Source organism: Anolis sagrei, chromosome 2 (genome assembly GCF_037176765.1).
Source record: "Anolis sagrei isolate rAnoSag1 chromosome 2, rAnoSag1.mat, whole genome shotgun sequence".
Taxonomy (NCBI): domain Eukaryota; kingdom Metazoa; phylum Chordata; class Lepidosauria; order Squamata; family Dactyloidae; genus Anolis; species Anolis sagrei.
The window spans coordinates 212,248,005-212,270,786 of record NC_090022.1 but is presented as its reverse complement, the minus strand read 5'-3'; the positions used below and the strand labels follow the sequence as shown (position 1 = coordinate 212,270,786).

Below are 22,782 nucleotides of genomic sequence, written 5' to 3'. Positions count from 1 at the left end.
TTGTAGAGTTGGCCCTCCATATTCACAGATTCTGCACCCACATTGTGAATCGTTGATGGATTGAATATATTCCTCTGCAAAGTTGATAGTGCCCCGTGTGCATCTTTTATTTGAAAATAAGAATTATTTGGGTGTGTAAGATATCTACTTCTGTTTCTCTGGAATTATGATTATTATCATAAATGAAGCTACATTCTATTCAACCCTATGTGGATCCTAAGTGCTTGCAGAATTTGGCCTCTAATGGTGCAAGTTTACTTTTCCCTCTGTTTATATTATTATAATGTTACTGTTCAAATGACAACACTAACTACAGATAGCGTAGGCTGAGAAATGGTTTGTCTATTGCCAGGTGCAGTGCGTGTGTGTGTGGGGGGGGGGGGGGGTGGATGGGGGAGGATTTCCATCACTTTATTAATAGAAAAATAGCTACCAGGATGCATCACTTCATAGAATCATAGAACTGGAAGAGACTACATGGGCCATCCAGGCCAAGCCCATTTTGGCATGCAGGAACATTCTTCTTATTCTTTTTATTATTACTTAAGAGAAGCTGGTTCACATTGATAAGAGTTATTAAACCGGCATCATCATCATCATCATCATCATCATCATCATCATCATGGAGCTGGAAAAGACCACAACTCTATTCTGCCATGCAGGAACATTCCTCCTCCTCCTCCTTCTCCTCAATCATCATATTTTAGAGAAGCATGCTCCTTATTGAAGGACACTCTCAAGTCACTCCTGAAACAAAAAAACCCCCTACAATTATTCATTATCATTATCTTTAATTATACCCCGCCTTTCTCCCCATAGGGACTCAAGGAGGCTAACATTGATCCACTCTAGATAAGTTTAAAAGGTGCAATACAAAACTTAAAAAACAATTAATTAAGTGTGGGAAAAACAGAATTAAAGTACAGTAAATAAACCCAAATGGCCTTTAAAACTCATATCCCCCCAAATGCCACCTGATCTTAATAGTCATAAAGTTTAACGACACCACAAGGGCCACTCCAGTCCAATCACATTCTGCCAGACACAGTCTTCTCTCTCATCTTCTTTCAAGAAGAAACAGATTCCAATTGAAAAGGGATACTCAACATGTATTATTATGATTATACCATGTAACAAAATTTGAAAAAACCTATCTGTCCCTGGTTTGCAAGTGTTATTTCCTGTTTAATTGTATGGTACTTACTTTGAAAGTAGTTATACTCCAGAAACTTCATTTTTGCGGCTGCTTCAAACTATGTTGAATTGGTTGAGACTCAATGAGATATTCATTAAAAATATAGCAAAATGTGCTGCAGGATGTCCTGCAAAAACAAAGTTTTTGCAGTTTCCAATTAGAAAATGACAAAGCCCACTGCACCACAGCACATAGGATGCAAGAGACAGGTGTCTAAGTTAAAATCACTCCTGACATGAAAACAACAACCTTTCCCCATGGGATCCTGTTTATCTGCACCACAGCCCATAGGATGCAAGAGACAGGGCCCCCAGTTTAAATCACTTTTCCCCATGGGATCCTTTTTTTTATGCACCACCCAAGTTAAAATCACCTTTCTCCATGGGATCCTATTTTTATGCACCACAGCCAGGGCCGTAGCCAGGATTTTGATTCGGGGGGGGGGGGGGGCTGTTTGATTCGGGGAGGGGGGGGCTGAGTCTGAGTGTAAGAGGGTCTACCCTAGCAAACCTTTTGTATCATTACCCCCAAAACCCCATGCATATGAGATATATTGAGCATGGTGATCAGATCATTATATGAATAAACATAACAGTTTAAATAATGTACCAGTAAGGCCTTCTCGCGAACCACCATGGGAATTTCGGGGGAAGGGGCTGAAGCCCCCCAAGCCCCCCCCCCCCCCCCCCGGCTACATGCCTGACCACAGCCCATAGGATGCAAGAGACAGGGGCCCAGATTAGTGCAAAGGTTTGTGACAGCCTGCCAGGTAGGTGCTAAGTTTGATTGAATTCTATTGTTGGTGCAGTTCAGAGTGCTCTTTGATTACAACTGCAACTCCCAAAATGTCTGGGTTTATTTTCCCCAAACTTCTCCAGTATTTTCTTTAGGTCATGAGAGTTCTGTATGCCAAGTTTGGTCCAGGTCTGTAATTTGTGGGGGTCTTAACAGTCTGTGGAAGTCAGAGCTGAATCTGTTGAAGGTACTGCAAATCTCATCATCCCTTGTTTATACCTCCCCCAAACATATTGTTATTGTGATTAAGCACTAGGCTTTAATTATGTTCCATTTGTATCAATGAAAATATATCCTGCATATCAGATATTTACATTATGATTCATAACCGTAGCAAAATTAGTTATAAAGTAGCAATGAAAATAATTTTATGTTGGGTGTCATCACAACATGAGGAACTATATTTAGGGGTCAGGTATTACAAAGATTGAGAACCACTGGTTTATGGCTTTATAGGCTAAAGCCAGAACTTTGAATTGTGCCCGGTAGCAGACTGGCAGCCAGTGGAGCTGGTGCAGCAGAGGAATTGGGTTACATAATATTACCAATGTATCAGGCATGTAGCCGGGGGGGGGGGGCGCTCGGGGGGCTTCAGCCCCCCCCCCCCCCCCCCGGATTTTTCATGGTGGTTCACGAAAAGGCATTATTGGTGCATTATTTAAACTGTTATGTTTATTCATATCATGATCTGATCACCATACTCAATATATCCCATATGCATGGGGGCACTGGGGTAATGATACAAAAGGTTTGCTAGGCTAGACCCTCTTTCACTCAGACTCAGCCCCCCCCCCGAAACCCCCCCCTGAAAAAAAATTCACCCCCCCCCCCGAAACGAAATCCTGGCTACGGGCCTGCCGTGTATTGAACTGCTTTTTCTGTCAATTTGTTGTAAAACCTGATGTTTTTGTGCTTAATTTATAAAATCGTAACATAATTTGACGTTTAATAGGCTTTTGTTAATCCCTCCTTATTATCCAACAGTTTTGCTTATCCAACTTTCTGCCGGCCCATTTATGTTGGATAAGCGAGACTTATCCAATGGAATCCAAATGGAATCATGGAGTTGGAAGAGAGGAAAAGGATGATCCAGCCCAACCTCATTCTGCCAGGCAGGAACATTCTTCATACTCTTCATCAGAGCCCCCAGTGGCACAGTGGGTTAAACTCTTGTGTCCACAGGTTGCAGGTTCAAATCCAGGGACAGTGGGAGAGTGCGGATGAGCTCCCTCTGTCAGCTCCAGATCCCCATGCGGCGACATGAGAGAAGCCTCCCACAAGGATGGGGAGAGTGCAGATGAGCTCCCTCTGTCAGTTCCAGCTCCCCATGCAGGGACATGAGAGAAGCCTCCCACAAGGATGAAGAGAGTGCGGATGAGCTCGCACAAGGATGGGGAGATTGCGGATGAGCTCCCTCTGTCAGCTCCAGCTCCCCACGCGGGGACATGAGAGAAGCCTCTCACAAGGACGGGTAGAGTGCAGATGAGCTCCCTCTGTCAGCTCCAGCTCTCTATGCATTGACATGAGAGAAGCATCCCACAAGGATGGTAAAACATCAAACATCCGGGCATCCCCTGGGCAACGTCCTTGTAGACGGCCAATTCTCTCACACCAGAGGCAACTTGCAGTTTCTGAGATCACTCCTGACGCGGAAAAAAAATCAGAGAAGCTGGTTCCCATGAAGAAGGGATACTACTTAACTTTTCTTTTCCTTCTCTTTCCGCGGTTGGGAGCGAACGGGGAGCGCTGCCCCCCTCTCCCCCTCTTCTCGCGCGCGCCTGACCCGGGGAAGGAGGGAGGGGGCGAGAGGAGGAGGAGGAGGAGCAGCCCCACTCTCTCCCCCCCCCCCCCCACCCCACGCGCCCTGCCCTGCGGAGCTCCGTAGCAGTTTTGCTCCTTGGCTCTCCTCCTCCTCCCTTGGACCACTCTCCGAAGGGAGCGCGTGCCCCATCCCGTCCCATCCCCGGCGCGCGAGCAGAGCCAGAGTCGCGCGCCCCGCTGCCTCCAGCCGAGGAGCCGCTTCTTCTGCAAAGGATTACAACTCTCGCCGGAGGGGGACAAGGCTTCTTTCTCATTCTTTCCCGCCCTGGGAGAGCTGAGGAAGAGGAGGACGATGGCAGCAAGAGCAGCAGCGCCTGGAGGGACCCTCGCCCGCCTTTTTTGCCTCACCTGGGGGCTTCTCTCCTGGGCTCCGCAGGTAAGGGAAGCCGCCCCGTCGTGAGCTTGTTTCTGCGTACCTCTCTCTCTCTCCCTCCCTCCCTCCCTCCCTCCCTCTTCTCTCCAATTGCACTGGGCGCGCGGGACGGGCAAGGAGAGCCCCCCGATGGGCGAGCGAGCTTGTGAGTGAGCGGCCCTCCAATGCGCGTGCGCGGTGGGGTTGCCTGAGGCCAGCCTGCGCGGGAGCTCCGCTTGCCTTCGCCCCTTCAAGCCCTTCCTTGCGCCCCTGCCAGGGTGAGCGTGCGCCTGTCTTCCCCGTGGGATTAATCAAGTCTATGCATCAAGTGCTATGTAGTTGTAGTTTCCCAAGGCCCCCAGCCTGTACTTCCCAAGAGTGGTAGTGTCTCACCAAACTATAATTCCCAGGAGTGAGTTTGACTCCACATCAACTGCCATGGCTCCACACTATAGTTTCCCAAGGCCTTCAGCCTTCTCTGCCCAAGAATGGCACTGCCTCACCAAACTATAATTTCTAGGAGTGAGTTTGACCCCATTTCAACATCCATAGCTCTATACTATGGAGTCTGGGGAGTTGTAGTATTACAAAGTCTTCAGACTTCTCTGCCTAAGCACATCAGTGTTTCATCAAACTGCCATTCCCAGGAGTGAGTCTGACCCTACTTCAATGGCCATGGCTTCCCACTAGAGTTTCCCATGGCCTTTAGCCTCCTCTGCTCAAGAATGGCACTGCCTCACCAAACTATAATTCCCAGGAGTGAGTTTGACTCCACATCAACTGCCATGGCGCCACACCATAGTTTCCCAAGGCTTTCAGCCTTCTCTTCCCAAGAGTGGCAGTACCTCACAAAACTATAATTCCCAGGAGTGAGTTTGACCCACTTCAACTGCCATGGCTCCATGTTATTAAGTCTGGTGATTTGTAGTATTATGAGGAATTCAACCTTCTTCCTAAGCACATCAGTGTTTCATCAAACTGTCATTCCCAAGAGTTTGACCCCATATCAACTGCCATGGCTTTGCATTATAGGCGTGAGTTTGACCCCACTTCAACTGCCATGGCTTTGCATTATAGGCGTGAGTTTGACCCCACTTCAACTGCCATGGCTTCATGCTCTGGAGTCACAAGTTATAGCCTTGCAAAGTCTTCAGCCTTCCCTTCCTAAACACATCAGTGTTTTATCAAACTGCCATTCCCAGGAGTGAGTTTGACCCCCATAACTCAACACTAGACTTTCACAGATCTTGAGCCTTCTCTGCCAAACAGTGCTGGTGCCTCACCAAACTACCAGCGTCCCATAGGATTGAGCCCTTGTGCCGGCAGGACTGCTGACCAAAAGGTCAGTGGTTCGAATTCGGGGAGCAGGCTGAGCTCCCTTCTGTCAGCTTAACTTTCTCATGTGGGGACATGAGAGAAGCCTCCCGCAGAATGGTAAAACATCTGGGCAGTGTCTTTGCAGACGGCCAATTCCCTCACACCAGAAGCAACTGGCAGTTTCTCAAGTTGCTCCTGACACACACAAAAATAGAAAAACTTCAAGCGGAATCAAACTGCATTCGTTCCTCAGTCCTGGGCAGAGTGTTTTTCTTCCCCAATCCTCTCAAAAGGCCTCTCTTAAAAGAAGAGGAGGTGAGTCAAGCAGTTGGGATGCAGGGGCTCTTCATATGGATCCCAGGAACCGCAAGGCATGGGGCTTTGCAAGGTCCTTTCCTAGCTCTCTCTGCCCAATTTAGAGGGCAGTTCTTCCACTGGCTGGATGTCCAGCTGGGCTTGACAGGTGTCACTGCCTCTTGGAACAGGCTTCCTTAAGTGCTATTTTAAATTGTTGAACATTTGAACCCTGGCTTAGAAGCTAAAGGAACTCTGAGGACCTGAGGTGTGAGGTTCACAAGTATTGCCTCTTGGCTTGTAGAGCAGGCATGGGCAAACATGGGCCCTCCAGGTGTTTTGGACACCTCCCACAATTCTTAACTGCCTCCGGCCCCTTCTTCCTCCCCCTTAGCTGCTTAAATGGCAGAGTGGGAAAAGGAAAGGACCTGAGGCTGTTAGGAATTGTGGGAGCCGCAGTTCAAAACACCTGGAGGGCCCAAGTTTGCCCATGCCTGTTGTAGAGTTTGTGCTGCCTGAGATTCTCCTTCATTTCTTGGAGAGATGCTAATGAGGGGTTAATTTCTGTCACACTCATCTCTCCCTATCTTTGGTATGTTCAGGGAAACGGAAGGCAGAATGCATCCCATTCCTGTTGGGAATGAGTTTCACACCAGCGTGCACATAATAAGGAGATGGAAATGTTCATGTTCAGCTATAGGCTTTTGTGACTGGATTGTAGCATGGATTCTTTTGGTTTGAAAAAAAAAAAGAGAATTCCCCAAACTTTCAGAAACTGGGAAAGAACTCAGAAAGACTTATTTGCCATTGCCAGCAAAGTCGTTGGTGTTGCGGGTAGAGCTGTTCCCCTCTGACACTTGAGGGGAAGCATGTGAAGCAGGTAAAACTTGCTTTCTCTTTGCTCACAAATCCAAAAGCATTGGAGCAGGGATGAATAAGGAGGGACAAGTCCTACGTCTTCTCTCTCTCTGTGTGTGTGTGTGAAATTCTTTAAGAGCAGCTCTTAGTAAAACTTGAACCTGGCTCAAGAAAACAGGGTGCAGTCAAATTAATTGGCTTTTTCCCACCGAAGAAACTCCGGAATCAAAATTTAAAACAGCAATTGCATCCAAAAATATATGTTTCAACACGACATGCCCACTCTTCACTCAATGGCTTTCAATACACATTATTAACTATATCTCCAAATTATATCTCCAATTAGTGATTTTGGAGCCCTATGCGAGTTTTGCCAAATCCTTTTGAGCTTTAAAACACACACAAACACACTGCATTTTGCCCCTGTGCAAGTGGAAATTGTCTGCTTTCTCTTCCTGTACCACAAGAATCATATGTTTGGCATATTCTGGTCCTCATGGTGCCAAAACGAAACCCATAGTGTGAATCATGCCAGGTTCTATTTTTGACTGTTGCTTTAAATATAGATCACATCCTCCTCCTGAGGAAGAACCAATAAGCTGTTGAATCCTTCATACTACTGATAGAACACTACTTTTTTAGCTTAGAGATATAGTGTGCTTGTATAATTTGTCATATGGGTAAAATTGACATGTAATTAGTGAACACATATTTCTAACTGTGCCCCGTGAATGTATTTTGCCCTCCAGGAATGGAAACAAGAAGTGATGGCATAGGATTTGCAGGAGATGGCATACGAGAGTTAGCAGGAATGTCCAGTGTAATGAATTTGCAGGCCATGTTATATGATAGCACTTTTACAAAGGATTTTACATTTTTGGATCAGTCTATATAAAACTCTTTATTCTCTTGACCTGTGCTAGTTTTAATGTAACATACACCCACCAGACCCTTATAAGCAATGTATTATTTTTTTAAAGAAAGGTCTTTCCCATCTTCCCCAAACTGGCCAACCAATTTTGAAATACAGAAATTAAGTTAAGGAGCACACATTCCTAAAAGCAGGCCAAATTATTAAAAGTATTGGTACTGAAGTTGTGTTCCCAAAGCTGCAAACAGACCATTCAACTGAATCATTAAAAAAAACGACTTGCTTAGAAAATCAAGGCAGAAAAATTCTTGAAAAATGTGTCGATTTCCCAACTCTGGTTTTGTGTGATTGTGATTATTTGGATTTTCCCCCCTTCAAAACCTGTTGCCAGCCAGATGGTGAGATAGAAGTGGCTTTGGTCATTTTGATGGTTCACTCACCTTGGGGAATAGCTCTAGTTAGCTTTAGTGCAGTATCTCACCCGCTTTTACTACTGTTAATTATTGTACTCCCCCTTGTCACTAAAGGCACGTCTATACTGGCCACTTAGGTCAGTGTGAGGTTGGGTCAGACCATGGGTGGCTATACAACACACTGGTGCTGATCCAGCTTAACCTGGGGAAAGCTGCCTAATGTGGATTTCATCCTAGTTTAAGGTAATACTACTACTACTACTACTAATAATAATAATAATTTATTTTATTCCGCCCTATCTCCCCAGGGGGACTCAGGGTAGATTCCAATAGACAATGGCAAACATTCAATGTCTCCATAGAAGAAACAAGTACCAACATAATAATTACAGAAAAACCCCACATATGAAAACAACATTAGAACTTAACATCAATAAATTAATCCAAACATAATCAAACAAAAATTATATAATGACATAAAATCTGAACATAAAACATCCACATTGATTTACAAAGGCCAACTATCATTCACAAAGTTGTGTGGGTTAGTTGTGTGGCCAGTGATGGTAACTGGGCTAACATGGAGCAGCAGATACCCGGATACGAAATAGTTCTCAACCAGAGGTCTCTCGTTGTCTAGTCCTCCTCCTCTGCATATGTTAGTGAGCAAAAGTAAGTTGTTTTTTTGAAGGAGAGGAGGGAGGGGGCTAGCTTTACTTTTTTAGGGAGGGAGTTTCAGAGGTGGGGGGGGGCAACCACGGAGAAGGCCCTCTCTCTCAGTCCCACCAGCTGTACTTGAGATGGGGGTGGGCTCGAGAGCAGGGCCTCCTCCACTGACCGCAGTGCCCGAGCGGTTTGTAACAGGAGATGCAATCAGCCAAGTAACCTGGACCCGAGCCATTTAGGGCTTTAAAGGTAATGACCAGCACTTTGTATTTAGCCTGTAACCAGACCGGCAGCCAGTGGAGCTGCTGTAACATAGGAGTGGATCTCTCCCTGTACATGGCTCCAGTTAGTACCTGGCTGCCGATCTCTGAAGCAGTTAAACTTCTGAACTATCTTCAAAGGCAGCCCCACATGGAGAATGTTACAGTAGTCTAAGTGGGATGTGACTAAGGCGTAGACTATGATGGCCAGATCTAGTGACTTAAGATATGGGCACAGCTGGTGCACAAGTTTTAATTGTGTGAAGGCACTCTTGGCCACTGCTGACACCTGGGGTTCCAGGGTCAGTGATGAGTCCAGGATCACCCCCAGATTGTGGACCTGAGTCTTCAGGGGAATGGTGACCCCCTCCAACACAGGCTGTAATCCCACACCCTGATCTGCCTTACGACTGACCTCTGTCTTGTCTGGATTTAATTTCAACTTATTACCCCTCATCCAGGCCATCACTGATGGCAGGCACTGGTTTAGGGGCAGAACGGCATCCATGACATTAGACGGAAAGAAGTAATAGAGTTGAGTGACATCCACATAACTGACACCAAATTCCAAAACTCTGGATGATCTCTCCCAACAGTTTCATGTAAATGTTGAGCAGCACAGGGGGGGGGGGGGGGGGGAGCACAGAATTGAACCCTGAGGGATCCCACAGGCCAATGGCCAGGGAGTCAAATAGGAGTCCTCCAGCTACACCATCTGGGTGTTCCCTTTCAAGAAGGACTGAAACCACTGCAAGACAGTACCCCCGAGCCCCATCCCAGAGAGATGGCCCAGAAGGATACCATGGTCGATGGTATTGAAAGCCACTGAGAGATCCAGGAGAACCAGCAGGGACACATTCTCCCTTTCTTGCTCTCTTTGTAGATCATCTACCAAGGCGACCAATGCTGTTTCTGTCCCATACCCAGACCTGAAACCAGGCTGAGATGGATCCAGATAATCGGTTTCATTCAAGAACAGTTGGGAGGCCATCACCTTCTCCCCAGAAAGGGGATAGTTGAAACTGGTCTGTAGTTGTTAAGTGGGATCTAGTGATGGTTTCTTCAAAAGGGGTCTTACTATTGCCTCCTTGAAAATGCTAGGCATTACTCCTTGAGTCAAGGAGGCATTCACCAGCACCTTCACCCACTGAAACAGGAGTTGGGTTCTCCCTGAGTTAGGACCTAACAGAGAACTTCAGCTGGTTACAAGCAGAACTTGATGCACCGGTCCCTACAGCCATGCTATGCTTCCCAATCCAGGAAGCAGGATGCCTGTTCTCTCCTGCCCATTCCCCCCATGTGGCTACTGGCCACCTACTTGAGGCTCAAGGCTTGTTCTTCCTTCTTCCATGTCACATGGCTCACAAAAGAGGATGGGAGGACAGAGAAACGGGCTTTACTCCCTTACTCCTCCCAGCCTGCTTTTCGAATCACAAGACATGGAAGAAGAAAGGTGGGTGGCTGTCTCACAGCTGTGGCCAGCTGCCACATGGGGGAGTGGGCTGGCAGTTAGGGCTCAGCTCAATGTCACCGCACTGAGTTCAGTATGACTGGGCAGTGGGAATCTCTGTTGGGCCAAAAAATTGGTTGGCAGCGGTATCTCAGAACTGACCTTAATTGTCTGTTGTTCTTTTACTTATTTGCATTTTATGTGATATTTTAAAAAGAGTTTTATCTTGTACATTTCCTTGAATAGTGACACAACATAATTTAAAGTGCATCCTCACTTCTATCACTTAAATAGAAAGAAAAGCATTGGGATAGTACTTCTCATAATGAGAGAAAAATTCACAGGTTGTAGGCAAGCCATCTAAAAGTTAATTGGCTTTTGCCATTCCTTCATCTGTGTCTTGTGGGAAAGGTTTCTTAGAGGAGTGAGATATTTATGAGTTTTACTGCTCAGAGCATCTGGTGGTAGCTTCTAGCTTAAATAGCTTAACCGGGAATTACATAATTTAATAGAGGACATGTTTATTAATGGTTGTAACTAAGCATCTTCTTTGAGTGGTACATAATCACAAAGAAGTTGGATGTCTCAATGGTGAAATCATTGGAAGAGTGCTTTAGAAGTATATCTTTGGAGCCTAATTAGAGTCTTTTTGGCATAAAGATTATTTTAATTTATATTCTGTCTTGTACAGTATTTTATTTTGTTTTCTTTAATTTTGATAATAATGTTCTGTATCATACAAGGGCTGTTGTACATTGCAGTTGAATTGAATTTGCACTGAGCAGGTGAGTTCCAGAAATTCTTTGCTGTATAGGCTCTGGAAAATCTGTTTTTTTAAGTTGAAAGGGGAATTGTGATTCCTAAATGGGGATTATTGGGATGAATGGTTAATGTTTCCGAACAAAACACACCGGACATCTAAATGAAGTTACTTTTTTGGCTTTAGGGTCGGGAAAGTTGCATGGTATTTATTATAAATTGTACACACTGCAATAAATATTATGAGCCAAGATTCTTAGTTATCCTCTAGTGAGGAAGAAACATTTTCCAAGGTATCATGTAGTCTTGTACTCTCCTGTGTTGTTTTCAAATGAGTTATATATTTTTTGAAAGCAGTCCTTTGAGCTGGGTTGTGTCACTATGTTTCCCATGTGTATAATTTACACCTACTTGATGTCATTTTAGTATTCTCTGCAAGGTAATTCCCTTTGCTGAGTCATGGAATCTTCACTGCCCAGATGTTGCTTTAACAGAATGAGCCATAGTTTAGCTTTGGGGGAAGAGATCATGGGATAAACCCTACAGATGCAATGGGGCAAATACACGTTTGATTCCCTTTAATACTGTTTTCTCGAAAGTGAAAGTAAAGCTAGTATGAGAACTTGCCCCTCCTGGTTACTGTTATTTGTTTTCAGTTGTGGTGTGGTTCTGAATCCCTTAAACAAAAAAAAGTATGGGAAAGATCTGATTTAATGATCTATATGTTGTTTTTAAAGCAAGGGCAAATTTACACTTCCTAACTAAAATGTTGGATTGCATGGGAGGTGGGCAGAATGCCAGACTTGAGTAATAGATGTGTAAAGGTAGTAAAACTCGACCTGTCTGCTTGGTTGCTAACTGCATCATCAAAATATGTTTAGTACTTTAAAGCAGGACGTACAGTGCTGCTAGCAATTTGTTAGCTTATATGATAGGCCTTCAAATCTCAAAGCTACAGTGAGTTGATGGGTGGGGTGGAAGCAGTTTCAGTCTGCAAGGCCAAACTTGAGTCAGAGGGGTAAAATGTTACATTTTGTTCACTTTTTAAAACTGTTTCAGTCCTGGTCTTTTGATTTAATAGATAATGACCCCTCCCCCCCCCCCAAATCTCCTTTGCTTTTCTTTGTCACATAGAGTAGTAACTTCTGTATACAAATAAAGCAAACACCTAGTTCTCTTGGATTGCGTGGGAATTATAACATTTCCATTGCTTTTTCCAGAAAGAAATTGGTGGGATTCTGTCTCCAAGCTATATATCAACTGCTGAATATGCAGCTGATGCACAGCTGCAACTTGCTTTTCTGATAATGAAGAATTGTTCTATTTCAACCTATATAAATAGGCAAAGTTTTATTGTTGGGGAAAAATGTGCAAGAAAGCAATGTACACTGTTTACCAAACCCTTTTCTGGTAGTTTGGATTTAATACAGTGATCTTAGGGCACATCCGCACTGACCATTAAGGCTGATCTGAAACCACTGGAGGAGGAAGTGGTTTTGACCACTCTTGGCACCACCATTTTCTTGCCCAGGCATTTAAAAAGACTAGAGGTTGTGCCAAGGCAGAGAAAGTAGAGGAGGCTGATACTTCTTTTAGGTTCTCCATGATGGACTGAGCTCCAGCCTTTCACTGTTCTCCCCAGAGAAAGGGACGGTTCCTTTTTTGAGAAATATTGAGGTAGAGAAGTTTGACCCATGAATATGTTGACCCAGGCTTTTCAGGTCGCTGTTTTGACTAAAACCTCTAGGCATATACATGCATTTCTATAGTAGCTACATGTGGGATACAGATTTCAAAGCCAGCTTATCTTGTTTGAATAGTTGCATACTTGTTCTCCCTTTGTACCATAATTTCATTTTTTTAAAAAAATGTAAAATTAAAAGGTACTTATTAAAAAGGTACTTCAGGAAATAGACAACTCTTGTATCTTACTAGCACCTGTTTACATTTTCTCTCCCTGGAAACATCCAGAACAAATCTGATGGGATATAGCAGTTTTATGCTCTGCTCTTAATGCTAGCTTCTTCTCTTTTTCCATCAAATCAGTGGTATAGAGGTCTGCAGTACAGGTTGTGCTTATGCCTTCAGCCATATCACTGAACATCTAGGGACATTTCCTCCTCAGTTACATCATAAGATGCCATGCAAATAACAAGTCTTTAGTCAGGGTGGGTTTTCTTGCCCTGATTCCTGTTTTCTGTCACATCTTGCCAGATAAAGATACCTCGAGATCTCTAAAGCCTGCACACATTTTTTTGCCTTTTTTAGATGGTAGAATGGGAGCATTTCTTAATACACATTTTGTGTGCATGAGTGTCCCTTCTCCTTCTTGTCAGAATGCATTATGCAATCCAAAGTCTAACGTTTCCAGAACTGCTTTTCCGCCACTGCTAGAAACAGATATAAATGGATTGTGTGAATCATACTTGTAAATAAAGGCATGCAATACATGTTGGTTCACAAAAAACATGCTGACTCTGTATTGACAGTGATGAAAGCTGAAGGTCATGCATGTACATGTATATGTTAATACACACGGCTGATTATAAAGTGAATATCTATCATTGGTTTATTATTATGGAGTAGCTTCAGTTGCACCAACTCTCTTAACATGCATGTGCTGTGCTGTTCATTTAATTGGTCTTATCTGGATGCCCTGGGTAAACTATCTATTTTGTTCCTGATTGCCAGCAGACTGAGGGGATCTTTGAATTCACTAATCAAAAGGACTGGCAATCAAAATGATCTAGTTTTGTATGGGTCTCGAGGCATGGTCTACACACAAGAAAATACAACCTGCCAGCCTCATCCAATAATTTATCTGGTTTACACACACAAAGTTTCAGAAAGTTACATCTCTTCCAGACTTTCCCAGCCAGCGCCCTTGGCTAAGTAGTCTCAAAATCCCCTGTTCTGCCAGTTCTTCAGTGAAACCTGTCCCTCCATGTTTTGCAAATGATATCTTATTCAGTGTCCATATTTCTCTTTGAGTTAGGATATTAGAACTAACATACTGGTGCATGTCCTAGGTAGTAAGCTGAATAACCAAGACTTTTTTCTTTTCTAACAAATGTTCATGAATATCTAAAGCAATCTTTCCAGATTTAGAAGGAGTAAGTCCATGCTTGGAAAGTAGTACCATGGGCCCTTGATATCTGCTGGGTTTTAGTTCAAGGGCTTCCTGTAGATGCCAAAATCCATGAGCACTCAAGTCTCATTACATACAATAGTGTTTTATACTTATTATACATGCATTTGGATTGTTGTTTACATGATTTAATATGTTGTAAGTCATTTTGGGTCCTGTGAGGGAGAAAGGTGGGATATAAATAAAGATGATATTGATTATTATTGTTGTAATGGTGTCCCTTTATACAGAGAGACAAAGTTAAGCTTTGATTTTTGGAATTTTTTGAGAGGTACATTTTCCTATGGTTGAGTCCATAGATTCAAAAATCATGGATACAGAAAGTCGACCATCCATAGAACTGATTGAAATTACACATCTCTAGATAAAGAACACATTAAAGCAAAATTAATCATTACGTACACAAATTTAGTGACCAAATGATTGAGAATGAATGTAAAAATGGGGGAGCCTCTTTCTATTATTTGCCACCTATTCAGTGAGACAACCTTTTAAATCTAATTGTCTTGTTTACACAGACCAGTGTTCTTTCTTTGTCTGTTCAGTCATCTCATATCTCACATTAAGGAGAAAGAAATAGCTGGGGACATATCTTATTCAAGTAGACACTGTCTTTGGTATAGTGGAAGTAGACTGCAAATTGGGAAATCTTGGTGATATGCTTGCCTAGGTCATTCTGAAAGAGGATAATTTGGACTTCTTTTCTGACCTTGCGCTCACACTGTGCGGTTATACCACTATGATTTCACTTTAACTGCCGTGGGTGCATCTTATGATATTTTTATTGTTTTTATTATGGTGACTCACTAGAGCTCTCTGCCAAAGTTTCCATATTACATGATTTCAGAGGATGGAATCATAGCAGTCGAGGTGGATGCACAGTGCTATAATTGACTATAGTGATGCTTTGTGAAAGTTTTTTGAGTAACTCACTTCTGAAATCAGGCTGTCTGCTGAAAAGCAGAGCACAAGACTTAGTGTCTCAAGGTCACTTGAGCAAATAAATAAGTTTTTAGGGTAACTGCTCATTTATATATAGTGAATAGTCTCTAACAAAAATAGGGTCTCTACATTTGCTTCCAATGAATGAGGTCAACTCTGGGAGTGTCTATCACATGTGGCAGTTGAAAGGCTTCTTATTGATCCTTCAAAGACTTGAACCAGAGCTTAGTGTGACAGATATGATGAATGCCAGAGGAACTGTTGGTCCAGAAGGAACATATGGAGCTTGTATTTGGACTTTGGAGGCTGAAGTAATAGAGAGCAAGTTACAGATGGAGACTATCTAGACAGCTCCCCAAGGAAAAACATGTGAAGAAGGTTTAGGAGTAATAGAATACTGTCAATAGCCCAGTTAATGAATATTGATATACATTCCATCCCAGTATTTGTTGAGGGTGGAATGGAACTGAACCATGGTGGTGCCTGACGAGAAAAGCCATCAGCCAATCATAGGATGATGGGTAATTTGCTATTTTAACATTTTTAACTTGGAGCAGATGTTGGATTCTTGACAAAGACAAATTGAGTACCTTCAATTGATGCATCTGCTGTTTCCCTCCCACTACTGTTCCAGTGCATACAGACGGCACTCTTATCCCTAACATGGCAGTGCAAAAGGCACCATACAATGGGCTTGCAATGTCAAGTGCCAGGTGAGAAAAATCGACCCATTAACTTGTCTATTTGACTAATGTATTGAGCAGAGACCACACAGATGCTAGCACATGATTTTGCCATTGCAGTTTGAAGAGATTTTTAAAATGTGAGCATGCTAGACACATTGACGAAAGGAGTGTGTAATTGTAGCGAAATAGCTGACAAGGTGATCGTTCTGAGATCCCAGTTCAAACCTCACTCACTTAAGCTATGGAGATTAAGCAGTTCACAAATCTTTCAGGCTTAAACTCTACTTGCACTTGTGGAAAAAAATGCTTTATGTATCTTTCAGGACTTTCAAAAAGAGATATTGGGGGGTACTGCATGTGAAATACTTGAAATATACTATATAAAATATTTTAAACTTTAAAGACAAGTGTTATTTAAATTCAAAAGAGATTAATGATCTGGACTCTGATTTTGAACCAGCAAACAGTTTTAAAATTGAATGTTTATAACTGTTTTAACTGTGTTAATTGTAACTATGATTTTAATGTATTGTGTTGGCATCTAATGGCTGCCTGTTGTAAGCCATCCTGAGCCCTCTTCGGAGGTGAGAAGGACAGGATATAAATGCTCAAAATAAATAAATAATAATGTAAGAATAATTGTTTTGATAAATCTCTATTTTGCTTTTTTAAAATCTTGTGAGTTAGTTCAGAATTATTAATATCCAAAATTGAGTTCAACAGCATTATTTCCACTTGCCATGTTTGCATACATAGTTGAATGGAAAAGGTACTGTATTCCTACATCATATGTAAAGGAAATTAACTTAGATCCATTACTTGTTTATGGGATTTTTAAGCTCGTTGATTAATTTATTATATCTTGAAAACTATGATTTGCACAAATGTCTTTAGAAACATCACCATACAGATTTGATGAGAGCTTCATGCTAGGAATTTAATTTTATAAAATTCTCCCTATCTTTGAATGTATCAAAAATCGGGATCCTGTTTCATTCTTTCCTTACTAGAATTTTAAAGTCTTGAGTTCAAGTATCTGCTCAGGAATGAAGCCCACCAGCTAGTTTTGGGTTATTCCATATTCTTCAATTAAACCTATTGTACTCATGAATAAGTCTAGAATTTTCTCATGAAAATGCTGACCCGCCAAAAACCTGGGTCAACTTGTTCATGGATCAATGAAAAAACTGTGCATTGACTTTTGGTGCAACTAAAGGTACTCCAAAATAATAAAACCTTACTTCATTCTGGGAGAACCTAAAAGAAGGCACATTTAACTGAATAGGGAGGTTGGTGTGTGCAAAAAATCAGCCCTGCATTGGCTAAATACCACATGTGACTGATATGGCTTAACCTGGAACAAGGCTGCCGTAAAACCCAGGATTCAGGTTTCTCCTCAAGTTAGGGGCTCTCAATACAGCTAGACCAGTTCCTAACCGGATCCAGTGGCAGCTATCTTGACTGCCATCCCATATTTCCCACACACGGGGGGTAGGGGGGGTAGGGGGGTGGCTTGAGCAAGACTGAATGACATCCCCTGAATGTTATCCCCTTCCCCTTTATTGTGGCTGTTCCCAGTTGTGACACTCACCTATTGTGTTCCTGGGTGCTCTGGCTAGCATCAGATTTGGGACCCCAAACCTGCTGGCTAACTCTTCTCCTTCCAGCTTCCACAGCAACATGGCACTTTCGCCGACATCAGCCAGAGTGTCCAGGAATATGGTAGGAGAGTGTCGTGGCTGGGAACAGACACAACCAGGGGTGGGGAGGATCTGTAGAGTGGCTTCCAAGATTCCCCAAACTATGTTTGGCACAGTGAGGCAGGTGGAACTTCCTGCTGCCTCTGAGGCAGTTCAGAGAGTCTCAATCAGTCTATCATGCAGGGCTAATCCACATCATTTCTCAGAGTAGAAGGGCTCAGAAACAATGACTTCCTCTCCTACATGGCATATTTCCTGGCTGTTATGAATGCCTGGGCAGAGAAATGGCAGTGTTGAAGCGTGGCTAACCCACAGGTGGCACTAACGTTCCCCTCTATGTGGAATGATCCTTAAGTTATCCACAGGTCATATAAAATCCATAATTTTGCCCCACAGATCTGCTCTTGGCTCCTATGTGAGGCTGACTAATACATGGGTTTATATGATACTTGAAAGGTTTGTTATAAGAAAGTAGAAAGAGAAATCTAAATGCTTTGGATGAATGGAAGGCTAATATATAGTAATAAGCATAGTAAAAAGGATGCTCACACAGGGATGGTGAGCTAAACCAGCTTTCAAAGTTCTAGTGCTTCAAAATGTTTGAAGCTACATTTGCTGCCATCCCAACCTAGTATGGTCAGTGGACATACTGATTGTGGATGAGGTGAGTACAACTGATCTAAGATCACATTATTGGGAAGGCTTGACTACATAGATTACAAGGTTGATCAAGCATCTTACTTTTAAAAAATAAATTGGGAGGATCATTGTGATGGCACACCGGGGTGAAGGAAAACTATATTTCTGGCTATTCCCAGTGGCAATCCGTATACCCTCTGATGTACTTCAGTTCGTTAAAAATAAAGACTCTTGAGACAGAATTAAAGTTAACCAAATAAGTTTACGGAAACAAAAAGCAAAGATAACTTCAGTCAGAGTTCTTGAAAGGCGAATCAAAATAAAATATTACAAAGTTTGTTGATTGAATTTGGTTACACTGGTAATAAGCACTTGTACAGAAGTTATTGATACTGTGTATATGTTTAACTGTTAGAATATATTTGTTTTGGTAACAGTAGCTGAAGCTAGAGCTAACTGGTTGTATCCACAGTGGCATTGCCAAGGAGACCAGGCAAGAGAGTGAGAAGTGGGTGGAGCCTAGCAAGAGAATGTTATCTGCGTCTTTGAAAAGAAGCAGTTCAGTTGGGAGTTAGGAGTTCGGAGTTAGCAGTTGAGAGAGGAGAGTGGAGAAGCAGTGTGTGTGAATAGCCAGAGGTTTCTTCAGTCTAGGAAGGCTGAAGGAGGAAACCTAATTAGTTTCATTAGTTAGAGAGGACTAAGGGAAGCTTGTTTAGATCCCTAGTTAAGAAAGAACTAGAAATCTAGGATTTGATCAAGAAAGGATCGAATAGGAAGGCTATTCACCTCAGGAAACACTGTTTAATAAAGTGCTTCACTTCAGTAAAAGACAATCAAAAGTTGTATCATCTAGAAGTGTGAACTGTATTTGCAAACTAAGTTACATTTAAAGTTCTCTAAGTTATTCCAAGTTAACTACCAGCCTGCAACCATACGCTTTGTACAAAATAAACTTATTAACTTTTGGACCGTGTCATCTCCATTTATCTGCATCTGGGGAGCCAGTTCTCATTGGCAATACCTCACGTTGGTGGCAGTTACCTTAATTACATCCATAATCATCCCCACCTGTATAATTGATGGCAGCCCTGTACAATTGGCGTACAACCTTTACAACTGGCTAGCGTCTTTGCACACTTGACTATGATTCTATGATTCTATGACTATATTCATAAAATAAGATGTAAAATGCTTGACTACAATTGTCTTCAGTAAGGTACTTGGCTATTGATATAATACAGAACTAGAATGGTAAAGTACAGAACTATAATAACTAATGGTAAAGGCACAAACTATATTGGTAAAGCACTCTGGGCTATAGTGTCTATATGGTAAATACAGCTATGAAGGTCTATGCGGTATATACTATAATGATGGTATGAAGATGCTATAAGGTATATATGTGGTATATACAGCTGGTAAATACGTGCTATGCTGGTAAATACGTGCTATGCTAGTAAATACATGCTATAGAATGTCTGTTTAGATTGCCAGGCCAAGGAACCCAGACAATTTCTGGCCTTCTCCTCTAAAACTCTGGCAAAAACAATCTCTGGCCTTCTCTAAAACTCTGGCACAGATTAAAAAGGAGGGGAAAGCCTTTCAGACAAGTTCTGAGGCAGAAGGGCTAAACCAACTGAGCCAGGCCTCTAGGGGTTTTTAAGCTCCACCGCTAATACTAGGCACAAATGGAAAAGTCCACACCAAAGAGAGAACAAAACAAGGAAATAAAACAGAGGAGGGAAAAAGGCTAGGACAAGACATCACAAAAATATATTATTTTTCAATATGTACAGAACTGCTTGGCTGAGCCCAGTTACCCACTATGCAATAATTCTTGTGCTTCTATTTAGCCACAAGGGATGGATGTAATGAATTCATGATTTCACACTGCTCAGTTCTGCAAAAATAAACAAAAAATGATCTTGATTCATTTTTTATTAATTTCAACAACTTCTGGCTTTGCTTTTGGCACGAGCTCCTTCCTTCCTTCTTTCCTTCCCATCCTGATATCAGCAGTGAAGCTCCAGCTTTCCTAGTGGTATCTGAGTCACAGTAGAAATGATAGGAGTTGAAATTAATTGCATGCTAAATAGTACATAATACAGTGGATGCTATTCTATTAGGGCAGAGATGAGCATCTTATCCTCCAACTGTACTGATTTGGCAGGGATAGACATATTTAATTTTCTGTTGTCCCACTTTTTCAGCTGTTTTTAAAATATCCCAGTTTTTCTTTTCCATCATTTTCTCACTTAATCCTCAGCTTCAGTGGCTGAAAACTGAGTTTAAAGTGCAAAAGGAGTTTTCATTCAGTTAACACTGCAAGCAGGGGAGGAAGGGCTATTTAGAATTCTCAGCTAGAGAACTCTAGTATTTCCCCAAACTACAAACTCTAGGATTTCATTGGATACGGGTATGGCAGTTAAAGTGGGATCATAGTACTATAATTATATGTAGTGAGAGGGTGCCAGGGCTATCAATCATTTCTTCCAAAGGGAAGTTCATCTGCAGCCCTATTCTTGTACTAAGTAAGTCTAGAATGCAGTTTATCAGATGGTTGAAGTGTTATCCCCATTTGGCAGGTGTATGGATGAAATAAGACAAACACATACATACACTGACACTTTTATGGCATAGAGTAAAAATAGAATAACAAAAAGGTCAGAAGGAAATGAAATGCAAAGAAAAAAAAGCAGTAAATACTACATTAAACCCATGCATGCTAAGATGTGTAAAGATATATCAGTGAATACTAAAGTTAGGATGGCCCCCAGGGGTGAGAAAAGCAGTATATAAATGCTGTAAATAAATAATAAATAAGTAAAGCCTGAACTCTCTCTAGAAGTGAAGATAACTAAACTGAGATTGTTGTGTTATGGCTACATCACAAGAAGACATGACCTACTAGAAAAGACAATAGCTCTTGGTAAGGTAGAAGGCAGTAGAAAAAAAATAGGAAGACTGCATTTCACAGACTCCATGAAGGAAGCCACAGCCCTGAGTCTTTCAGACCTGAGCAGATCTGTTTATGACAGGGTGTCTTTAAGGACTCCCATAAGGATGCTAATAAAACATTGTATCATTTCCAAATAAATAAATACATGTAATATCTGAAATAGAATTGAATGGTGGAGGTTGAAGCCTAAGTTGATTTCATGGAAAATGAGAGTTTTACCAACTTTCTATCTGTCTATAGAGCTTCCTAAAGGATATTTTGCCCCTTCGAAGGATTTCCCCATCCTAGGAATTGTGTGTGTGCGTGTATACATGCATGCCATGTGTCCATAGAGGGGATGTTCTGTTTTGTGACTGTACATTGTGTTTCATTCAAGAAGGAAAGGTTTGGAAACAAAATATGGATACAGGTCTGGACACAAAATGTTCAGGGTGATGTCAGAGAACTGAATTTCTTCATAACTGAACAATTTCATGTTGGTATCTCCCTTGAGCATCTTTTGTCCAACCCTGGCCACTTCCATCATGAGCAGTGATATCCAGGGATGTTTGCTCTTTGGTCTCTCAAGTCTGTTCTTTACAATTATTCGAGACAGCCTTCTGTTAGGAAACAAATTATAAAACTGTACTTTTGGAGAAACTATAATTATTGGAGACTGGCTTCCTAGAAAAAGTAATCAATGGTTAATAATTTACAAATATAATAATAGATCACTATTAAGGGTATACATTAGAGTTACTGAAGTTCAGTCTGTCAAGGTACAAACTAAAAAAGCCACAGGCTTACTGTTTTTCATTCCATTATCAAAAATCAACGATAGCGTTGTCCAAACAGTCAAACATTGATAACTTAAACAGCATTTCCCCCTCACAAGTTGCCAACCACAAAACATGGGGCCCACATGTTATCTCTATAGACACAGATCATCTTTTTAATAGGGACTTTTTATAGGAAGGACTATGGTGGGGTTTGGTTTCTCTCAAAAGTACAAGACAGTCTTGAAGGAAATATTTTGCTACAGCAACTGTACAGCTGGTTTCAAGGGAGCAATAGAGCACAAGTTATTCTTCCTTTTAAAAAATCCCACTACTACATTAATGTTTCTGTGTTGAAAGTGCACTTCATAGATTCACCAATCTTAATTCTATTTATCTTGTTTAAATTTATGTAAACTGCTTTTTAGGGGGGACAACCCCTAAAAGGGTCAATTCTAGCTTCCATTTTTTTAAAAAAAAATCACAATAATATCACAGAAAAACAATTAGACTAATCAAATGGAATTCAGCACAGTAAGAACAATAAAACAAGACAGACATTCCAGGAAAAAATCTTATTTTTTTAAAAAAGCAGTAATAAATAAATTAGCTTTAGAACCTGCTTAAGGACCTGCAATGATGGACCCTAGAATATTGGAACAGAATATTGTTGACACTGACAAAAAGCCTCAGTAGCTTTGTTCTTACAGGAGAATACACAGCTAGGATCTCTTGTTTATCTCAAAACTGTTTGGCAAACTATTACAGGTGACAGAAAAGATTCCTTCTAGAAACAGAGATTTCTTATTTCTGGTGATCATCAACAGGTATAGTGCTTATTTTAACAGCATGTTACTAGCACTAAGCAGCAGGTATCTGCTTTGTTCATTTCTGCAGTTGCA

General features: G+C 41.8%; 1 protein-coding gene and 1 long non-coding RNA gene across 2 annotated transcripts in view; one reads left to right on the top strand and one right to left on the bottom strand.

Annotated features, from left to right (window-relative positions):
• Positions 1-518: 518 nt before the first annotated feature.
• On the bottom strand, positions 519-4,246 carry LOC132767430 (uncharacterized). The gene is made up of 3 exons (XR_009630642.2): positions 4,160-4,246; positions 1,205-1,322; positions 519-747 (listed from the first exon to the last, which is right to left on the bottom strand). It is a non-coding gene; the product is annotated as an uncharacterized lncRNA (long non-coding RNA).
• ADAMTSL1 (ADAMTS like 1) overlaps positions 3,954-22,782 on the top strand; it is a 650,838-nt gene continuing 632,009 nt past the window's right edge. The window contains exon 1 of the mRNA XM_060762426.2: positions 3,954-4,187. Within this exon, the coding sequence (XP_060618409.2) occupies positions 4,104-4,187 (84 nt within the window). The 5' untranslated portion in view covers positions 3,954-4,103. The remainder of the gene's footprint in view (positions 4,188-22,782) is intronic.